This window comes from Miscanthus floridulus, chromosome 9 (genome assembly GCF_019320115.1).
Source record: "Miscanthus floridulus cultivar M001 chromosome 9, ASM1932011v1, whole genome shotgun sequence".
Taxonomy (NCBI): Eukaryota; Viridiplantae; Streptophyta; class Magnoliopsida; order Poales; family Poaceae; genus Miscanthus; species Miscanthus floridulus.
The window spans coordinates 101,046,735-101,069,516 of record NC_089588.1 but is presented as its reverse complement, the minus strand read 5'-3'; the positions used below and the strand labels follow the sequence as shown (position 1 = coordinate 101,069,516).

The 22,782-nt window shown below is 45.3% G+C and overlaps 2 protein-coding genes across 2 annotated transcripts; both read right to left on the bottom strand.

The window, feature by feature from the left end:
* Nucleotides 1-12,744: 12,744 nt before the first annotated feature.
* Nucleotides 12,745-15,072, bottom strand: LOC136480414 (uncharacterized). Its single transcript, XM_066477963.1, has 3 exons — nucleotides 15,067-15,072; nucleotides 14,793-14,846; nucleotides 12,745-13,359 (listed from the first exon to the last, which is right to left on the bottom strand). The coding sequence occupies exons 1-3, from the start codon at nucleotides 15,070-15,072 to the stop codon at nucleotides 12,745-12,747; spliced, it is 675 nt and encodes a 224-aa protein (XP_066334060.1).
* Nucleotides 15,073-16,822: 1,750 nt separating this feature from the next.
* Nucleotides 16,823-22,410, bottom strand: LOC136482475 (disease resistance protein RGA5-like). Its single transcript, XM_066479685.1, has 5 exons — nucleotides 22,279-22,410; nucleotides 21,567-22,076; nucleotides 21,075-21,479; nucleotides 17,654-19,600; nucleotides 16,823-17,237 (listed from the first exon to the last, which is right to left on the bottom strand). Exons 2-5 carry the CDS (start codon nucleotides 21,977-21,979, stop codon nucleotides 17,234-17,236), a joined length of 2,769 nt encoding a protein of 922 aa, XP_066335782.1. The 5' UTR covers nucleotides 21,980-22,076; nucleotides 22,279-22,410; the 3' UTR covers nucleotides 16,823-17,233.
* Between the last annotated feature and the right edge of the window lie 372 nt (nucleotides 22,411-22,782).

Sequence of the window (22,782 nt, the reverse complement as noted above, 5' to 3'; positions counted from 1 at the left end):
CAAGTGAGTGTTATTATAAATAATTAATGTCGATCATATATATGGGACATCAATATTTCCTTACTAGCTAGTTACCTCTCTCACACACACATATATATATATGTTTATGCAGCAATCACTGGATATTGATGGTCATCGATATGGCCAATAGTAGATTGAAAATCTTAGACTCGTTGAGAAAATCACAAACGGAGTATCAAGACATGATAGATATTATACAAGGGTAATTAATTTAGTTTCTCTATAACAATATATATATATATATATATATATATATATAATGGCGCCGATCTCTCAACAATTATTAAAGGTTAAATTATTTTTTTATTTTATTGGGAGCAGGGTTTGGAAAAGGTTAATTGAGGAACAAAAAATGAAACATTGCAAAGAGCCACTGGATGTAATCGCACACAAAGTAAGTACTATAACTACACATTTATATTCAATTAACACCATATGATGATTTCAATTCACCCTAATTGATTTTTTTTCGTAAAAGTGGGTTCTAAGGCAGGAGCAGGGTAACAACTACTGCGGATACTATGTTTGCGAGTTCATCATGGTGTACTCAAAGAGAACTCCTGAAGAGCGTCTCAAAGTACATATATAAATACTTTTTCCTTCATATTATTTCGATCCTATATTTACAATTTCTTTATTGCTCTCATTTGTATAAGTAATTATATGAGCAATACACACACACACACACACATATATATATATATATATATATATATATATATATATATTAATACTTTTTCCTTTAACTTTTATTGAAGACTGAATGGTTGAGGAAAAGAGTCATACGACTTGACCAACTTAAAGCAATTTGAGAGACTATAGCAGGATTTTTCAATGACCAGGTCATCAACCCCAACGGCGAGTTCTACAATGACCCGAACGAAACGTGGAATCCAAATCTGGAGGAGTGAATTCCTAAGGACCTAAACAATTTATATATCAAACATTTGTAATATATATAGAGTATGGTGTACAAAGTAAGGACGCGTATATTCGTTTGTTATTTATGTACAAAGTTCGAACGAAAACTTACGCGTGCGAAGTACACATATATATTACTATTATATATTACTATTAGCAGTGTATTCGAAAATATATTTTAATATCCAAACTAACTAATCATTAAATGAAAAAAGAAACCAAAAATAGAAACTAGAAAAAGGAATAAAGAAAGATGGACCTTTAGTCCCGGTTGGTAACACCAACCGGGACTAAAAGTCCTGCCGCGTGGCGTTGAACGCCAACCCTGGAGACCCCCCTTTAGTCCCGGTTGGTGTTTCCAATCGGGACTAAAGGTCCCCCTTTAGTCCCGGGCGCCAAGCCGGGACTAAAGGAGGGTACCTTTAGTCCCGGATTGGTGCTCCCGGTTGGGAAACCGGGACTAAAGGGGTTTCCCAACTGGGAGCAAAAACCCTTGCTGCACCAGTGTAAATGGTTTAGTCCCATTTAGTCACTCCAGAGTTGCTAGAGAGGATTAAAGCCCTTTTAGTTTCATTTAGTCATAGTGTTTGGGTAAAAAATGACTAAATGGAACTAAATGAGACTAGATTTATGAGCTCCTAGCTGAACCAAACACCCCCTAACCAATATCCCGTGATTGCACTCTGTGAATGATTTTGTGTCGTCGAATTGGATTCTTTGATTGTCCGATATTGCACAAGCTCTTCACTAGAGGATCATCTAAAAGAACTATATAGTACAAAGGTAGTACTCCCTCTGTCCCAAAATAGAAGTCATTACGGGATGTGTGCAGGTCGAACTTTCTCAACTTTGACTAGGTTCGTAGAAAATGCGTGCAACATCTATATCTCTAAATAAATTTATTATGAAAGTATATTCAACAACCTACCTTACGATACTAATTATGTATTACAAATATTAATATTATATATATATTTGGTCAAAGTTAAAAGTGTTTGACTTCTCGAGAAGTGAGATTGATATTTATTTTAGGACGGAGGGAGTACGTACCAAATGATCATCCCATGGTGCAATGCTCGTTGCTTGGAGCAGAAGGCTGATGCATTGTCGTTGCCGGCTTTCAATCAGACGATGCACTACTATAAAGATGTTTTGTAGAGACACCTGACATTTGGGGTAGAGGCGCCTCAATTAGGAGCCACCTCTATAGTTGCGGTCCATGGGACCCACTAAGCTAGCCGCCTCTACAAATGCATCTTTAGCCGAAACTGGTAATGTCATCTGCCTCTAAAGATGCATTTGTAGATGCGGCTGTATATAGAGTCGTCTCTGATGATGCATTTGTAGAGGCCGCTCTATATATACAGAGAACCACCTGTACAATTGCTCTAGATATATGTAGCAAGCTGCCTTCATCGTCCTCGGGGCATTTATTCGAGGAGGAAGGAACGGGTGGTCTTGGGCTACATCCTGAAAATTGCAAATCTAGGGGGAGGTTTTGATTAGGATTATTTTAGTGGAAGAAGTTCTAGAAGGTAAATAAATGTTATTCCAAGCTTCTTTTTAATGTTTTAGTTGTATATTAATGTTTAATTAGGATTTGATTTTCTCTTGTTTGTATTATATCAAATCTTTGACGATACTAGGGTAAATTTAGTAGAGGAACAACATTCTACCCTTATTTAGTGACCATGACTTGTTTTTAATGGTCTTTTTTATTAATTTTTAAGTATGGATTGGTTTGGATCTATTTCTAGAACTAGGGTTTGGGTTTAAATTTTTTTATTGTCAACATTCATATTTTTTTTAAAAATGGGATTAAGTTTATACGAAGAATAACCCATAAAATATTAATTGGTGCTAGTTATTTTCTTTAGTTGTTTATTAAAGTTAAGAAAGTAAAAAATATTTGTTAAGTGGTACATTAGTTGGCATGAACAATATGTAGTACGTTGCGTATACGTAGTACATATAGCGGGATTGGGAGATAACGTGGGGTCTCAGAGTCTAGGACTCCTCAGCCGCATGTGGATGTCACTGAGCCCACGCGCACCCCCACGCTGCCTGAAGGGGAGGCAGAACCCGTGCACCGCCGCTCATGGAAGAAGAACCGAGCCGCCACCCGCGAAAGGACACCCCGTGCCACCGTCCACCAAAGAAGAGTCGATCCCGCGTCACCAACCAGATCCACTTCACTGCACCGAATCCAACAGTGGTGCTAAGGGAGAGAGTGCGTGTGAGAGGGCGGTGCGCGCACGCACACACACACACACACAGAGAGAGAGAGAGAGAGAGAGAGAGAGAGAGAGAGAGAGAGGCAGAGAGAGTGTGGAGAGGCAGTGCGGAGGGAGGGAGAGTGGGAGGAGGAAGCGTCACCAGCTAAGGAAGAAACACCAATAGAAACCCTAAGTCCCTCTATATATATAAGCGTGGTGGTGAAAATTGATCTCCACTAACGGTTTAAAGTCATGGGCCCACTTTTGATTTGTAGTGGCGTTTGCTTTTTATGGACCCCAGTGAAAAAAATCATAGCGTCAGCAAAAATCATTTCTATACAAGTATACTTGCCACCTCTAATAATAGAGGCTATTTCTAGAGGTGGCTACCCCTAAAATTAAGATTGGATATGTAGAGACGGGCGGAGTTTTCAACAGCCCCTAAAGTAGGGGAGCTCTTTCCCACAATTTTTCTATGCCGGTGTTTTAAACAGATGGATGGCTCTCCATTTTCCAAACCCAAAACCATATATTACTTCTTGCCCGTTCTTATCCCCTCCAAGGCTGCTTTTCTCTTCTGCCTATGAAAGCACAGCACTTCCCCTCTGTCCACGGCACGAACAGCACATATCGGCAGCGCACGCAGGCACAACAGCTCGAGGGCACGAGGCGGCAGCGTCCATGGTGTGTATGGGCAATTGGGTATGGAGCGTGCATGGTCACAGCTGCCGAGACATGGGCGCGGTGGTCGGCCGGGCGTGGCGCACGCAGACGCAGGTAGCGGGCAGCAGCTGGGGCACGGGGATGGCTGCCTCAGGGAGCCCGGGTGTGCGGCTTGTGGCCGTACATGCACTGTGCTTTTTTGTTTTTATTTGATTTTTATAGAGGTGGACCATATTATCAACTGGGTTTAGAAATCTATTTTTCGAGATGAGACATGTTATCAACATACTGTACAAATCATTTTATGCAACCGCCTCTAAAAATATACTCGATTTCTAGAGAACATTGACTGCGATATAGCAGCCTTAACTTTTCTGAGATTTCATTTGTCATTTTATTTCGGTGAAATACAAAATCGTGTGCCCAGCCATTCCGTGGCATGCCAGCGGGGGGTCTGTGCACATTGCACACAAAGCACACAATGCGGATTGCTGCCACAGAACGCAACAGGGGCAAAAGCCATAGACTCGGCCGGACTCCAAGTCTCCAACACACGTACACGAGGCTGTCCTGTAACTAGCATGAGGAGACAATCAAAACCGAACAAAAGAAAAACCGAGATTGCAATAACATAGTAGAAATTCCGAGTCCACCTGTTGGGTGGCAGCAGGCGGATTCAAACCATCACGGGACCTCAACAAGCAATCAGCTGAAGGAGCTGAGCTTTTTTTAGTTTGTTGTTCAGTGACCCACACAAACGCTGTTCACTGCGCGGAGGAGGAGCTAGCCGACGCCGCCGGCGTATTGGGTTGGTCCATATGGGGCATCATGGGCACCCCCAAGATTGGCCCCATGGAGCACAGGTCCATAGCCAGCGTGGCGTAGAGGGTGATTGGGAGGGAAAGGTGGAAGCCCGCGAACACCAGCACTACTGGAGACGGCCTCTTTGCCGAGGGCCTGAGGCCCTCGGCAAAGGCCCATTAACTCTCGGCAAAGGCTTTGCCGAGGGTGGCCCTCGACAAAGAGCTCTCGGGGAATTTTGAGTCGGCGAAGAGGGTCTTTGCCGAGGGCCCTTTATCGGGCACTCGGCAAAGCCTTTGCCGAGGGCTGGAGTGGCACTCGGCAAAGAAAAGCAGCCATCACGGCGCCGGCGCCTGGGACGGAGTCTTTGCCGAGGGTCGTCTCCGGGGGCCCTCGGCAAAGAATTATTCTTTTTTTGTTTGAAAAATCTTTGCCGAGGGCCTCCAACCATGGCCCTCGGCAAAGAAATGTCCAGAATTTTTCCAAAAAATCTTTGCCGAGGGCTTCCACGCAGGCCCTCGGCAAAGAAATTTTATTTTTTTAAAAAAAAAGTCTTTGCCGAGGGCCTCCAACCATGGCCCTCGGCAAAGAAATGTTGTAGAAATTTTATTTTTTTTAAAAAAAAATCTTTGCCGAGGGCAATGGGACGGTCCTCGGCAAAGGACCCTTCTTTGCCGAGGGTCTTGGTCATTGCCCTCGGCAAAGAGGCAGAAATTTAATCTTTTTTTGTTTTTTGCATTCCATCGACATAAGCATTTCATATATATACATATATATATCAACCATCACATATATATATATATATATCACACAGAACCCATTTTCTCACAATATATCACAACCATAATTGTGAACCACAAATCACAATATATTACAACGACAAGTCACATGTTCATCATCATTCACATGTTTATTACGACAAGTTCATGAAATCCAAGCCCAAGTCAGAACCATAAACCACAAATATTACAATAAAGTCCAACCACATCACCTAGCACTAGTCCTCATCAAGGTAGCCTATGAGACGGTGGTGAAGGAAAGGCGGGATCACCCGGTGACGCACTACCAAATTGATTGGAACCCGCAGACGGAGGCTACACAAAGGAGCAGAGATTGCATGTGTGAGTAATCCAGGAAAATAGTTTTAGAACTTAGAGATTGCATCTAGTAATCTAGGAATACAAAAAGATTAGACTCAATTGAAAATTTCGGCAGCACCTCCCCTGCACGGGGAGGTTTCCAAAACCTGCAAGAAACAATGGCACGAACGCCGACATCCACAATGGCACGAACGCCGACATCCACAACGGCACAAAGGCCGACATACATGCAAAGCACAAGCGAAAAGTGAACTTTCATACTTACAGGAGTAGCTGCAGGAGTAGGAGGTGGAGGAGCTGAAAACTGCACAGGTACACCCGATGCTTGCCCAAGACTTTGCATGATCACCATCATCTCCGCCATCTGCTTCTGCGCGGCCTCGAACGCGACCTGCTGGGCCTGCAACTGTGCGGTCAGTTCCGCATTCTGCTCTTGACTTTACCTTTTTGTTTCTTGCAGCTCGGCCTGCAATATTTCACTCCAATGTATCAGTAATGCAAATCTAATTTAGGTGTGTAAATATCAACGTACGACGAGTAAAACAGGAATTACTTGGAGTGCCTGGACCTGCTGCAGTGCTAGAGAAGGCCGTGAGCGTATGGGCTGGCTGGAGCTCGTGCTCCGTGCTCGGATAACGTCGAGGGAGGGAACAGTGGTGGAGTCGATGGCGCCGTCTGCAATCCACAGCCGCCCGTGCTTCTTGCCTCCTCTGAGCCTCATGATCGTCTCTGCATCAATGGGCTCAGTGCGCACATTGTAATCTTCCCCATAGATCTCTTTTATCGAGGACGTGTACTCTTGGACTTTAGTGTATACGTTCGGGTCGGAGTACACCTGGGGCGGGGCAGCCGGGTCGAAGGAGACAGAGGACGACGCCCTGCCCATGTGGGACATAGCCCACGCAGAGAACTCCGAGACCTCCTCGCCCGAGTGCGCAGCCTCCTGCGAGAAAGACGGGAAGATGGTGAGAAATCAAGCAGAATTGAGCATCAAAATAAATGAAAGAAATCACTTACGTATGCTTGTTTGTATCCGGGGAGGCTGCGGCTGCCTTGATGGTGAGTTGGACCTTGCCTCATCGGACGCTGTCCCCGCTGCCTCTCGTGCGTGCCAACAAAGTCCTGTGATAACCACTTGTCCACGATCATGGCCCAGCACTCGGGATACGATCGGCACCACCAAGGAATCACCTACAAGTCATCGAGTATTTGACATATAAGAAGATGAAATTGAACCTATTTAATATCAAAACGAATCATTATGAATGTTATTCGCCTACCTCAAGGTACTGGTCCCGGGTCAGCGTAATCAGTCTTGCTTGAGGCTTGGGGAGGGACTACTTAAGTACCGACCTGTAGTAGTCTATGTGGGCTTGGACGTGCCCATGGTGGTGCATCTCGGTGACGTACTTCCTACAAGCTGCGGCAGCCGCCCGATCCGCCTGGGCCTCAAGTCCTTCTTCGGTCTTGAAAAATTTCTGCATACAAAACCGACGTATCTATTCATTATTTCAATAAAACATTTAACCAATGAATGAGATGTATTAAGCAATGTTGTGCAAGAGAAACTTACCCAAAACTCCACCAATACCCGCTCCTGCTTGTTGCGGTAAGTGTCATCCGTGACCAGCGCGTACCTATCCCAGTTGGAGGCCGGCTCCCGCACCACCGGCTCTTCGGACAGTTGCACAATGCCGGGGTACCATTTCCTACACAAAACACCAAGGATGCTCGCGGGGGTGCGTGCTGGAGTACCTGACAAAACCAACCAGGCCCTGCACAAGTGATTAAGAAAATTTATCAGTTTCTCTTATGATTTCCAACATATCTTATGAAGTAGTTGTGATAACATCTATAGTTACTTACCTCTTTGCCATAGGCCGAATCACTAGGCGGTTGTGAGGAAGCGGAACCAGAGGGAGGCTCGCAGGACCTCGCTCGTAGGGAGTCTGGGTAGCGGTACCCCCTCCATCGCCCTCGAGCCCCTCGCCTCCCTCACCCTCGAGCGCCTCGCCTCCCTCGCCCATCTGCTGACCCCTCTCATCCTCCGACGAGGATGTGGCCGTGGCCGTCACATGCTCCTCCTCCAGCACCTCGTCACGTGGCAAGGGAGGAGACCGCTGCCTCCTGCGGCTGCTGCCCCTAGTCCTCCTCTCGTCACCTCCTACGGATGCTGCCCCGGACGACGACCCCTCACCTCAAAGGAGAGGGCGGTCTCTCCCGTAAACTGAGGGCGTGTCACGGCGTGGACATCTGCTCGCCATCTTTGTTCAATCACCTGCAATCAGAAAGAATGAACAAGACTAATTAGTACATATATTAGAAATATATTCAAAATATATAAACAAAACACAAATTAAAAAAAACATAGTATTACATGTATTAGGAATAATCTTCATGATTGGGATCATAGGTCTCATCATCACTGTCAAAATTGTCCAAATGGGCAACACTATCCGAAGCTTCTATGTTGTCATCGTAGTCATTGCCTAGAAGTAATCGCTCAAGCATTGCTATGTCCTTGGCATTTACCACCACATCTCCATCAACCTCGCCATCAACCATTTTGTTGTCTACTTCCATTTCGATTGCTTTGGGTAAGACTATCTCAAACGTGCCTGGTAGCCCATCTTCTTGATAGAACTATCCATCATATGTGTTTGCGTTGAAGTTGTAATCATCATCGTTTGGGGCAGGTAGTTTACCGTGTGGAGATACCTGGTGCACAATAGCCCAACCCTTAAGATCCTCTTTGTCTTGGTTGGCGTATCGAGTATAATACACCTACACGGCCTGTTGAGCCACAATGTAGACATCTTTTCCAGGATAGATGGAATCTTCTCGAATCTCGACTAGCCCAAGATGAGGGGTTCGTCTCATTGATCGAGGATTAAACCAGTGGCATTTGAACATGATAGGTTTAAGAGGTTTGTCTCCATGAAATGAGAGTTCATAGATTTCCTCAACTCTACCATGATAGTCGAGGCCATCAGTGCCGGGCATACAAACTCCGCTATTTGTGGTTTTTCATTTGGGCCGAATCTGCTCGTAACTTGTTGTGTGGAAGCGATATCCGTTCACGTCATAGCCGGTAAATGACTTCACCCTAATGTCACAGCCGTTTGCAACCTATTTCAACTCGTCACTCATGGAAGAACCGGTCTGGGCCAGCAAGGTGAAGCATGATAGATCGTTATATTAATCAAACGTACGATCACCTTGGACGATCGAACATACGAGCTAAATTGAACATTACCTTTTGTTTGAACCAAGAAATAAAATCAGGCCTCCCCGCTCCCACACCCCGCGAAACAAGGGTGTCTTGTTCATGCGAGGTAGGATCCCTTGATTGATGCCAGAATTCACAAACAAATTCCCTATCCGAACGAGAATCAATGGGGTTGGATGCAGAATAGTGATGGCGTATTGAAACAAGTTCGTTGAGAACTTACTTGATGAACGGCTGCACCTCAGTAAGGTTATTCAACACATATAGCATGATACTGCGCCACTCTTCATTTCCCAATAGCTTCAGGGTTGATCCACTTGCGCTGCCGAGTTGGCCTTGGAAAAGGCTGAGGGTCGATTCATTTTCGCCAGCATTGTAACAAGGGAGTGGATTATGATTGCTAGGAAGGTTCAGCTTGTAGTATTGCGTTGTGAAGTTTGCCACCTTCTCCCAAAGGCATGCCTCTGCAATGGAAGCCTCAATTCTGGCTTTATTTGTACATTTTTTGCGAACAGTCTTTAGACATCTCTCGATTGGATAGCACCAACGGGCTTGCACGGGCCCCCCCAAACGTGCCTTGGACGGGAGGTGCACAATTAGATGCTGCATCGGCAAGAAGATGTCAGGTGGAAAGATCTTCTCTAGCTTACAGAGCAACACAGGTGCCGCTTTTTCCAAGTCCTAAGCAACGGTCCGAGATATCTCCTTGGCACAAAGCTGGCGAAAGAAAAAGCTCAACTCTGCTAGCACTAGCCAAACATGCTCAGGGACATAGCCTCGGACCATCGTCGGAAGAAGCCGCTCAATCCATATGTGGTAGTCATGACTCTTCATCCCGTTGACTCGCAGAGTGCCTAAGTTCACTCCCCTGCTAAGATTCGCTGCATATCCATCTAGGAACATTAACGTCTAGATCCATTTTAGTACTTCCCTCCTTTGATCGATTTGCAAGACGAAATTGACCTTGGACCTTTTCCAGTTCTTGTTTCGGCCACTAGGAGGCTGCATTGCTTGATTCGGTCTATCGCACAACGTCGCTAGGTCCACTCTAGCCTTAACGTTGTCCTTAGACTTGTTAGTGTCCATGAGAGTTCCCCAAAGTGTCTCAGCGATATTCTTTTCAGTGTGCATTACATTAATATTATGTGGCAGAAGAATGTCATCGAAATAGGGGAGCCTCGTTAAGCCGGATTTATGAGTCCACATATGTTCCTCACCATATCCCACAAAACCACCTTCTTCATTGGGCACGAGAGCATCTATCTGAGCATGAACCTCGGCACCAGTCCTCAAGTGCGGTTTAGGGTCTGTCACTTTGACACATTTCGTAAAGCTCTTGATGTCTTCTCTAAATTCATGGTCTAGAGGGAGGAACTGACGATGCTGGTCGAACGACGAATACTTGCCACCCTTCTTCAACCAAATGAACCTCACAGCTTCCTTGCATATTGGGCATGGGAACTTCCCGTGAACACACCAGGCGGCAAATAACCCATACACCAGGAAGTCTTGTAGGGAGTAGTGGTACCAAACGTGCATTTTGAAGCTTGTCTTTGTAGCTCAGTCGTATGTCCATACCCCCTTCTCCCAAGCGTGGATCAATTCATCAATCACAGGCTCCATGAACACACCCATATTACTCCCCGGGTGTCCAGGAATTATCAACGACAAGAATACATTATGCCGTTGAAAGGAGATGCCGGGAGGGAGATTGAGGGGGATAACAAAAATGGGCCAGCATGTGTATGGGGTAGCCATCATTCCATAAGGATTGAACCCATTTGTTGCCAGCGCGACACGTACATTACGGGCCTCAGCTGCTTTGTCACGATGTTTGTCATTGAAGTACGTCCATGCTTCAGCATCAGACGGATGTACCATCTTCCCAGGATTGTATCGTTTGCCATCTTTGTGCCATGTCATCTGTTTCGCAAATTCCTCGATCATGAATAGCCGTTGGATCCTCGGCAGGAAAGGAAGGTGCCGTAGCACTCTCGCAGGGATCGGAAGCTGCTTTTTCTGACCATCACCAGAGTCTACCTCTAGGTACCTGGAGGATTTACACTTCGGACAGTAATTTGCGTCCTTGTGTTCTTTCCTAAATAGGACGCACCCCTTCGGACAAACATGTATCTTGTCATACGGCATCTTAAGCATACGAAGGAGTTTCTCTGCCTCGTACAAGTTCGTCGGCAAAGTGTGCTTCTCCGGTAGCATGGTGCCAAACACGGCCAACATCTTATCGAAGCCTTCTCGACTTAGGTTTAACTCGGCCTTCAACCCCATTACGCGTTCAACCGCATCCAGCTGAGAAATCGTTGTACGCTCGTGAAGGGGTTTCTGTGCCGAGTGCAACATTTTGTAGAAGTCCTTTGCGGATTCCTCCATCTCCTCCTTCTCATGTTGTTCAGCGAAGTGAGCTTGGTGGGCGTCATCTAGCATGTCTGATACCCCAGCATCATCATCAAAAGCCTCGAGGTAGATCCACTGCTGGTAGCCAGGCGTATAACCATTGAACACAAGATGTCTACCCATGGTCTTCTCATCTACCTTTCTCCTGTTGTCACATTTGCTGCAGGGACACCAAACTAGAGAATGTCCTCCTGCTCCTAGGCCAAATGCATGTTTCAAGAAATGATCTGTCCCCTTCACCCATTCATAGTCATAGTCACTGCCGCTTCTCCAGCCCGTGTACATCTACTGATGGTCCTCCATCCTTTAACATTTACATCACAGAGTATTGTGACCATCAATTGCATCTACGCAGTGTTCCTAATGTCTAGGTGAGCATAGGTCCTAATCCCACCGGCGGATGCGTAGATGAGGTTAGTTTCCAGGCTCCGCTCCTCTCCAAGACAGAATTTCGGCAGCACCTCCCCGTTGTTCTCCCGATACACGTCCTGCTAGGGAGAGTGTGTATCCGGAGAACAATAGGGAAGAGCTGCCAAAACTCGGTCTCGGACCAGAGCAGACTATGGAAACTAACCCATCTACGCATCCGCGGGCTGTCCAAAAAATGTGGACAATCCGAAACAGATATGGTCGTAGATATGCAAAGATCTGCATACCTACGACCGTATCTCTTTCGGATGGGAGACGCCTAACTGGGTTACGCGATCTAAGACAATGATACGGGAGGAGGGCTTATTTATACCTAGGGTGGCGGTGGAGTCAGGCTTGCGGGGCAGTGGCGAGTCGGGGCAGTGATGAGGCGATGCTGTGCAGGCAGACCCGCAACGCTGACGAAGAGGATCGGGGTCGCCGAGTCCCCTCTGACGTGCTCTTCTCTGCAAAAGAAGAAACACAATACTATAAGTTGAAAATTTCGGCAGAACCTCCCCTGTACGGGGAGGTTTCCAAAACCTGCAAGAAAAAACCGGCACGATGGCCGACAACCACATATCAAGGGAACAAATACGGCACGATGGCCGATAGCCAGATATATATTAATCCACCACCAACACACCACCACCTCCACCACCACGACCACACCACCACCACCACAACCACCACACTACCACCACCACCACGACCACGGCCACACCACCACCACCACAACCTCCACCACCACGACCACACCACCACGACCACACCACCACCACCACAACCACCACACTACCACCACCACCACGACCACGACCACACCACGACATCCACCACAACGACCATGACCACACCACCACATCCACCACAACGACCACACCACCACCACCTCAACGAACACACTACCCTCCTTCTCCACCTCCACCATTGCACGCCACCACCACCTCGACCTCCACCTAGACCTCCTCCTTCACCAGCATTGTACACCATGAAGCGAGGGAAGGGCATACCTGGACGTCGGAGGGACGTCGGAGGCCGCATATGGGGCGGCGTCAAGGGGCCGGGGCGGGGCACCTCCTCCTCCTCTCTTCTCGGCCTCCTCTCTTCTCCTGTTCCCCTTATCCTCTTCCTCCCTTTCTCCCACCTTCTGCTCGGAACGGGGGCGGGCACGGCGGACAGCGTGGACGGGGTTGGCGGGTGGCGCGGGGTCCTCCTCCTTCTTCGGTGGCCGGTGGATGGCGCGGAGGTTCTCCTCCTCCTCGGGGCGGGCCGGCCGGCGGGCGTAGACGGGCGGCACGGTCGGGGCGGGGCACCTTCGGCGGGTTGAGGCGAGCGGCGGGGTGGGGCTCCTCCGGTGGCCTGCTCCTCCTCCCTCCTCCTCCGGCGGCCGGGCGCGGGGCGGCGGGGCGCGCAGCGGCGGTGGGCCGCGCGGGGCGGGCGGTGGTCGGGCGGCGGGGCACGGGGCGCGCGAGGCGGCGCGGTGGTGGGCGGCGGGGCGCGCGGGGCGGCCGGGCGCGCTGCGGCTGGTCGCGCGGGGCGCGAAGCAGCGGCGGGGCGGCGGGGCGCGGGGCAACGACGTCAAGTTCTGTGGGCGGGGAATTTGGGCCGCTGGCCGATTTACGGTTGGGCCCTTTGCCGAGGGCCCAGATCCAGGGCCCTCGGCAAAGATTTTTTATTTTTTTTAAATATTCTTTGCCAAGGGCCATTGGCCAGGCCCTCGGCAAAGAGCCCCTTTGCCGAGGGCCAGGCTAGGCCCTCGGCAAAGATTTTTTTTTGTCTGTGGGCGGGGAATTTGGGCGGCTGGCCGATTTAGGGTTGGCCCTTTGCCGAGGGCCCGGATCCAGGGCCCTCGGCAAAGATTTTTTATTATTTTTTTAATATTCTTTGCCGAGGGCCATTGGCCAGGCCCTCGGCAAAGACCCCCTTTGCCGAGGGCCAGGCTAGACCCTCGGCAAAGAGTTTTTTTTTGGTTTTTTGAACCCAGTTTTTTTGTGGTGCTATAATACATTATTTAAATCTCAATTTTAAAATTTGGGCCAAATTTGACTTTTTTTATATATTTTCCTAATTTATTTCTTTTCGTTGATTTTTTTCGAATATTTCAAATTTAAACTGCAAGTGGATGGAATAATGCAATTTAGTGATTTGAAAAATGTTATTCATGGTATTTGGTGTATGTTGAGTCCCTATCCACGAACTCGCATCAAATTTCGGGCATCTTCTTCACGTAACATGACGAGGAACTTGTCGGAAAAGTGTTTTTAAATTATATAAAATCCATACGAAGTCCAAAAATCATGAAACTTGTCGAGGTGTCATGTTATCGCATGTGTAGGCTGTGGTAAAAATTTGAGAAGGTTTCGAGCAAGTTGTGACGTCGGATGCCTAAAACCCAGACATCTCCACATCGGATATATTAGGTATATAGTCAGAAGTGACTTCGAGGCGTAATGATCAAGAAAGTAAAGCGCGATGCTAGAGGTCATGAGTCTAATCCCCGCTGCACGCGTGTGTATTTTGTGTGAAAAAACTTGTGATTCGTGTGCCTTGCCACTGTGTAGGGCTAGCGTGTTGGGCCTCTCCAGGGTTCAACTTTTTTATTATTTTTTATTCAGTTTGTAAATTTGAGAAAATGATTTCTTGATGCGGTCGAGATTCGGCCCATCTTTAAGAATCGATTTCTAGAGATGGCTGAACAACCGCTGCTACAAATCGTTGATTTGTACAAACTGCTAGGGCAGCCGCCTTTACAAACCATCAACAGCCGCATAAAAAAAATGTGGTTGTACTAGTGGTTGACACGCTGAAGCCATTTGGGAGAGATAATACTTTGGTCTGTCAGCCGTTTATTACTTTGCTGCACAATTTGTGAAATATCACTAATTATTTATAGTGATTTAAGAACCTGTGTGAGCATTAACAGAGCATTATTTAAAGCATGATAATAAAATGTCAGTGTTGCACTAGCTATCAGCATTATTATTTTTTTAGATAATGGAACAAAGTTCCAGGCTCTACCATCCGGAGATAGTACACAGCTGAAGGTTTCCGATACAAAATAAGGCTCACACACTAACAGAAAACAGGAGCAGAGTTCAGAACTGAAAAATAGCGCAAAAAACAAATCAAAGAGCTAAGCCTCAATGCGGTTCCTCAATCTCCAGCCAAATTTCGCAAAGATAGTTAAGAGCAAAGTCTCCCATCTTCTACAGCCTTCCATGAACAAAGGTCACTCCTCCTCCCTATGCAGTATGGACCATTGTCATATCCAATAGGTCGCTCTGAAAATTACCTGCATAGAAGTATTATATTTGGCCTTGTTAAATACCATATCATTTCTATTCAACCAAATTGCCCAACAAAGTGCAGCCGCTCCTAGCAAAATTTGGTTTTTGAGCTTTGGACATAATCCATGTAGCCAAGAACCAAACAGATTAGCAAAGCTAATAGGTGGTTGAATTCCAAAAGTGATATGCACAGTATTCCAAACAAAGCTAGCAAAATGACAATCAAAGAATAAATGTTTGATAGTTTTATCAGAACTACAGAGACAACATTTGATACTTCCTTGACAGTTCCTCTTTGCTAAATTATCTTTCATAAGTGTTACGCCATTTTTAAATACAATAGGAAAATTTTAATTTTCAGTGGTTCTTTTAATTTCCAAAGAGGACTTTTGTTGGGAAGAACGTCTTGTTGAATCAAATTTCTATTCATATGGGTAACAATACACAACTTTAACTTGGCACATCAAATTTTATAGCATCTTGTTTTGGTGCGTATTAGGTGTAGACTTGCCCAAGGTGAAAGTCGTCGACCGAACCATAAGTTGCTTATGTTTCTTAAAAAAAGGAAGGAAGAAGCACTGCATTATGTAAGCTGAAAAGGACGTAAATCGTTTCAACTGGGATACCAAATTATAGCAATACCAAGCTGTTGTGAAGTCCGATTGTCTGAGAGTTGAAAATGTATCTGGTTGTTGTAGGTTCAGCCCTGTGGCAGAAACCGGGATTTGTTTTGCTCCTGAGGAATTGGATAGGGAGCAGAGCACGAAGCTAAGGATAATTAATTAATTAAGTTGATCGCTGCACAAGCAAACGGTCTCGAATCAGCTGGGTGGTGCAATTACGAAATTGAATGCACGAATCCAACTTGGATAACGAGCACCAACAGGCTCCTACAAGTTCCTTCCTCTGCCTTGCTTTGTTTGGAGAAAGGAGATTATTGTTGTAAAACAGGTCGTTAGTAGGTAGGACATTTCCCTCTCTATCCCTCATGATCAACATAGTAGATAAAAGTAAAACACATAGATACAAAAGATATGCAGACTATTCTTTATTCCTCTGATGAATATTGATGATTACAACATAGACCTCCCACCTATATATAGTGCTGCTAAGCCCAAAGAGTTTGGAGAATTAGGATTTCTCCTTCTCCTTTCCTTATAGGACAGAGTCCATATGTTTTACCCAACAATTATATCTAGGGCACTACCGTTGCTCGGGCCTAGACTACTTGCTCCACTCTGGGCCTGCGAAACAGAAATTGGGCCTGCCAGTGCTCTTAGTCGTTTCTGGTGGCCCAGTCGCTTCTCCATCTTCTAGCCCAGCCAATCATCTTGACTAGCCCAGCGCTCATCTTGGAAGCACCGGTGTCTTGAGCAGGTATCGTGACAAGCATGTGCTTCTGTTTACTTGTGCCGTGCAGCATTCTGATCTTATATGGTCTATTAAGTTTCTGAAATCGGCTTGATCTTTCCTTAATCGGACCAGCATTGCGCTCAAGTTTCTTCACGGCGGCTAGAATCATTTTGCACACAAGTGGCTTCTGGGCTCTTCAGAATCAGACCATGGTGGCAGATGTAAATCATGTGCATATGGACCGTGTCAACACTCTGTTAGATTAATATGTTTCTTACGGGGTCAGCTCAAGACAAGGTACCAAACAAACTGCAATACGTGTGAGGCATGCTGTACGTGGTAAAAGCAAGACAAGCTTTGCATCCGAAAATACAAGACGCATAAAAACGACGATGACAGCACATGACATGATAATTGTGCCTCCAATAATTGTGCAAAACAAGTATATGGCACAAACTTAATTGTACGTACATGATGACCCGATAAAAACTAGTAAGCCAGCAGCTCTGGATGATCAAGTTATACTAAAGGTCTAAAGAGCATAGTAAACTGAAACCTTGAGCAAGCCAAGTGGGTCTACAGAGATTCAGAGAGCCTGATGGAATACACAAGAACAATGTGAGTGTAATAAGCATGGCCATTGACGTCGATCGCAGAGTAAAGCTGGATCGCGAGCAGTGGAAATACTGGGGTTGTTGCTGAATCTAGTGCAATGGACACACGAAGTGGAGACAGTAAGCAATGGGCCATTGGCGAAGATATCACAGATGAACTTGTTGTAGGTAGTGGCTGAGGCCATAGCCGATGTACATCCAACAATTACCTGGTACATGTACACCACAAAGGATTAGCATCATTTACGAATAACTCAGAATTTCTATGAGAGGACAGCCACATTGGTTTCGGAATACGCAGCAGACAGAGTCTTACTGTGCAAAGAAGAAACAGAGTTCACAACTAGATCGTGCAATCACCAGTTGTGCTAGTAACAAGTGAATAAAAAGGATAACTAGAAGCATAACAAATGTAATGGATTCTTAGAGACATATAAAACTGGAATAAAATAGTTGGGTAAATAAGGATATTTGTCATGGTAAGTTGGGTGAATCAGAGGCATTCATCGATGCCATAGTACTCATGGCAGCATGCAGAAGATTATTAGACAGGCTACACAAAGAGGTGGTTAAAAAAAGTTATTGGACCAGCTAAAGAAACAGAGAAAGGAAGAGGAGTACGTACATGCACAGCTGGATCCACTCATCATCAATTCTGATACGAATATCACGATGGTTGGGGTTGGCACGTGCCTCGTTCTTCAGCGTCTCTTTTACTTTCATTGCCATCTCTTCACTGATTGTCTCCTCTCCATCAAGGTGAACCCAAACAGTCTGTAGAGACGGGAGGTGGCTTAAGGTCAGGTCGTCATCAGTAAATTCTGTATCGCCGAAATCCTCTGGTCGGATATGAAACACAAAACGTCGAAGCCTGGGCATAGCTCCAGGTGGGAATATAGATGGCACCATTGAAAACCCAGAAAATTCACACCGTGTCACACATGGGAAGGCATCAGCGCTAATCATGAACCTTTCAAACACTTGTTTTGTGCCAGCCACATGCAATTCGAGAACACGAAGAACCTGCAGCATGCCGAGGACTTGGATGTCCTCCCTTCGCACTTGAGCCACGATTATGTGTAGATGGGAAAGGAGGAGAAACGATGCGGGATTGATCCATGTTGGCAACCGGCTGGTTCCATAAATAAGAAGATGATATAGGTTCGATAGGGAGTCCACTGAGCCTTCAAGATCAACTGCCACGTCATTTGAGATTTCTACTCCTAGAGTTTGGATTTTGAGCAGTTTGCCAAGGGACCCCACTAGAACTCTGCACATGCTTTCATCCCATCTGCCTTCCTTGTCCTTTGTGAGCACAACGTATAGCACCCTCAGATGCGTCAGATGGCCCAGCTCTTCTGCAATATATACAGAATCCACATTCATTCGAAGATGCTTCAGAGACGACAGATTTCCCAAACCACTTGTTGGCAGCCTTGTACTGTCCCCAACAACAAAGCACATTAATTGGCCCAGCTCGAAGATACTCAATGGCACTTCTTTTATGCCAGTTCCACGTAAGATAAATGTCTGCAAAAACTGTAGCTTCCCTATCTCTCTTGGGACCTCGCCAGCATATCTAGTATCTGCTAGACTTAGATACCTCAGGTGAAATAATTTACCAACAAAATCTAGACTTGGATGGTCATTAAGATCGCAGTATTGAAGATCCAGTACACACAAAAGATGATAGCACGAAAGGGGTGGCATTGAATTAATTATAGCAGGATTTTTTATAGTAAGGGACCTCAATTTTGACGTATTCATTTTAGGACAACTAGTACTATGGATAGACAGCCTGCGAACCTTGCTTTCTGAAGATGTGATTTGCTTGGAGTCGCCATATACAGTGGTAGCAAAACTTTCATCTCTTGACACGGAACAAATGAGATCAAACACCATATCATGCACCCGGCAACTAAGAGGAGACACATAATCCTCCTCATCTATGTCTCCTGGCTGGATGAGGCTTCTATTTAGAAGCTCGTTAAAGTAACTCTGTCCAATCTCAAATAAGCTTTTCATCCCATGTCCTTGTTGGACAAATCCTTCTGCTATCCACCTAAAAATCAACCTGCTTTTTACAATCTCATAATCTTCAGGAAATAGACTTAGATATAGTAAGCATGTCTTCAACTGAGGAGTTAGATCATAATAGCTAAGCAGCAATATCTTTCTCATGTCGTCCATACCGGGATTGTTTCCTATTCCGGTACCAATTGCATCACACACATCGCACCACTCATTAACATTTCTTGACTTGTTAGCCAGCAAGCTAGATATGGTAACAATAGCTAATGGAACACCTCCACATTTCTTCAAAACTTTTTCAGATACAACAGAAAATTGTTGAGGACAATTTCCTATAGAGCCAAATATTCGTCCATAGAATAAGATTTTAGAGCTGTTGTGAGTAAGAGGTTTCATCATATAGCAACCACCAACATGCTCAGCAACATCAATTCTGCGGGTAGTTGTGAGTACTCTGCATTTCAGGTCATTCTCAGGTACAGCACATCGTATCATCTCCCATGGTTTTGTATCCCATATATCATCGATAACAATGAGGTATCTATATGTATGTGGCAATAGAGAGTCATGATAAGCATAGACAGAGATGATTTGCAGTATAAGCATATGCTGGTAATAATCTGCAAGGTAAGTAAGAACTTGCTTGGCATAAATTATGAACAAGTCCATTCTTACTGTTTTATCGTGTTTTCTAATTTCTACCCTAAACACTAAAAATTGCCCCGTTTGCAGTCAGATTAGGTCGGAACGTACAAGGAACGGGGGATATAGCTACAGTTGAGTAATCATTTGGCATAAAAATTGTAATAGCAAAATACAAAACGATTGGTTCTTTCTTCCACATGGAACAACATGATACATGCACACACGCCACAATTAGTCACCAACGAGTATAACCTTATGTCATAAATCTATCATTTTTCTGTTGACAAACACCACACATGTGTGCAATAATCTTGAGAGATAGTTTCCGTGCAATGAAAACCAAAGTACATCTGGATAGAGGCGACCGATACATGTTGGGCATTTTGGTTAAGGAGGATTCACTTGGTAGATGAAAAAAGAAAGAAAAAAACTCTGCTCTGCAAGTTATGTACTCAGTTATCCACTGGCTCTTTACATAGGATATCACATCTAGAAGCTGGCTTTCATAGCGTTTGGCTGTGGCAGCTTCAGAACATTTGGCACAGGTAGATAGGGATATGTTTCCCTAGGTACATAGGAGGCAGTCTAGTGATCGGATTGATAGCTATTGTATCCTGCTTGGATCCATTAGCACTAATTGTTAGCAGATGAAATTAGTAGTAGTGGATTGAAACACACACTAGCTAATAGCCCAGCTAATTGCTAGCTCAAAAGGATCTACCTCTGTACTAAAAACGTTATTAACTGGTTTTGCCAAGATAAATACTACTAACTATTAGATGAAGGACCTAAAATGGACTCAATTAATAGGTTAGCTAGCAAAAAGCTGCTAGCTTTTCTCTGCTAGCAGCTAACTGTAACTATTAGATGAAGGACCTAAACTGTAACTATTAGCAGCTAACTATCATGTTTTCTTAGCTAAATTGATCCAAACATGCCCTCAGAGTAGTATACATGTTTTCTTAGTTTATTAGGTCGAGGGTGTTTTTGAAATCTTTTGTCGACCCCTTGCAATGATCTTTAAAATCAATATAAAATATTTCATTATCAGAAAAAACACTGGTTCCACTATGTAGAGTGCGGTGAGGACAAACGATGGAAACGATGCTAGTATGCCCACAGTTGTGTAATCATTTGGCTTGAAAGTAAAAAAAGTTCTTGGGCACATTCTATTATATTCGTATGCCCACGATGGAAAGAAGATACACATGCACAGCCGCGCCACACTTTCTTATTGATGACTGTAACCTATCATCAACCTTCAATTTTACTGTTGACAGAAACAAGCGTGTCTGTAATAATCATGAGAGGTTTCCATCGAATGGACTAATGCCGTGATTATTTGAACTAGCACACAAGACGTCACGTACCTCTTATTTTTGAGAAATTCCTGGACAAGGTCAGTAAGATGCTGTTGGCCCAATGCGGCATTGTGAATGTCCTTGTACTCTTTCTTGTCAAGATCATAAAGCATGTCCTTGAAAATTTTTATAATGTTAGGATCACGAGACACCGATACAAAAGCCGTGCAATTGAATTGCGGTTTAATCTTGTCATAAACTGCTTTAGCAAGCGTTGTCTTGCCTAGTCCTCCAAAACCAACGATAGAAATTATCATTTGTTCTCCCATCATGCCACCATCTTCCTTTGTCAACCGTGAGATCAGCTCTTCCCTTGGCTCATCAATGCCAACAAGGCTAGCCGCCTTCGTGTACAGAGCTGTTATGCGAGGGTCAGCCGATGTTTTGGCAGGAGTAATAGCATCAACCTTGTACCTGTTCAGAGAGAAAAAAACGGGACAAAGTGGCTAGTAAGAGGAAATTTCGGTGAAATTCAAATGCAAAGTCTTGGTGTTCCCGAACCTGTCCCGTCGCTCAGCCACCTCCTTGACACGCTCCTTGATGTCCTTGGTCTCCTGGACGATTTCATGATGTGTCTTGGCCGTGCTCACAATACTTGTCATCTTCTTGATGAACCTTCTGACACTCCTTTTGCTCAGGGGTTCAGAGCCCTGGACACGCACCAGGAATGTGTCAACGATGTCCTCCATGTCGTAGGAGAGCTCACGGACATCCCGAGCCCAGATCTTGACTACTTCTTTGAGCTGCTCCTGTGGCACCTCTCCGACGTCACGGAGGGCGGCGCGCATACTCTCCAGCTCCCTCGTGACGAACTCGATGTCCTTCTTGACTCCATTCTGAAGGTTGTACTCGTCCTGGAGCAGCTTGCCGAGTTTTGGAAGCAGGGTGCCCAGGGCCCCTGTCGCGAACTCCATGGCTCCCAAGGTGGAAGGCGCAGCAGCCTGAGTACTTACGACTGAGATGGTGACCTAGTTAATTGTAGCCTACCATGCATTTCATCAGCTGACAAATCTGACAAGCACATGTGTGACGAGGATGTAGAAATCAGAAACAGATTTGAACGGTGACCAGAATATATTAGCAGAGTTCATCCACTAACGACGAAGAAGCAGCAGCATCAGGAAATGCAACGGATCAAAATGAAACAAGTATGGTGGGAGTGGATCCAATCGAACTAATAAAGAAGTTTCAAGTCAAAAAAATTCCAACTCACCAGGGATTTGTCAGGGACCGTGATGGGGTGTTGAAGAATGGTTTAGGAGTGTGTGTGTGTGCGGTGGTGGGTAGCCTATTTGCTGGCCTGCTGAGGAGGGGGACCGGAGACAGAGAGCAGCACAAGGCTTGATGAATTAGTCGTACGTGTCCATTAATTATGATGCCGGTTCATCACATTCACCTAACCTGGTACTAACTATGTTTTTATTAACTCACCAATAATGCAGTAAATAAATATTTTGCCATCTCATCAGTGAGCCTCCGTTACAAGAATATATAATTAACCTCGCTTTCACAGTGCAAGGAAACTTCCACACGAAGAAGCCCCGTCATCCCTATATTTCCATTAACAATGATGAAACCCTGTCATCATCCCTATTCTTCCTTTAACAATATAATGATAACGGCAACCAAGTCTTTGCAAGTTGAGGTACTTTATAATTTGCTTATTACTGAAAGTGAAAGGTCGATGAACTTATCATCATTTCGGAAAGCCAAGTGC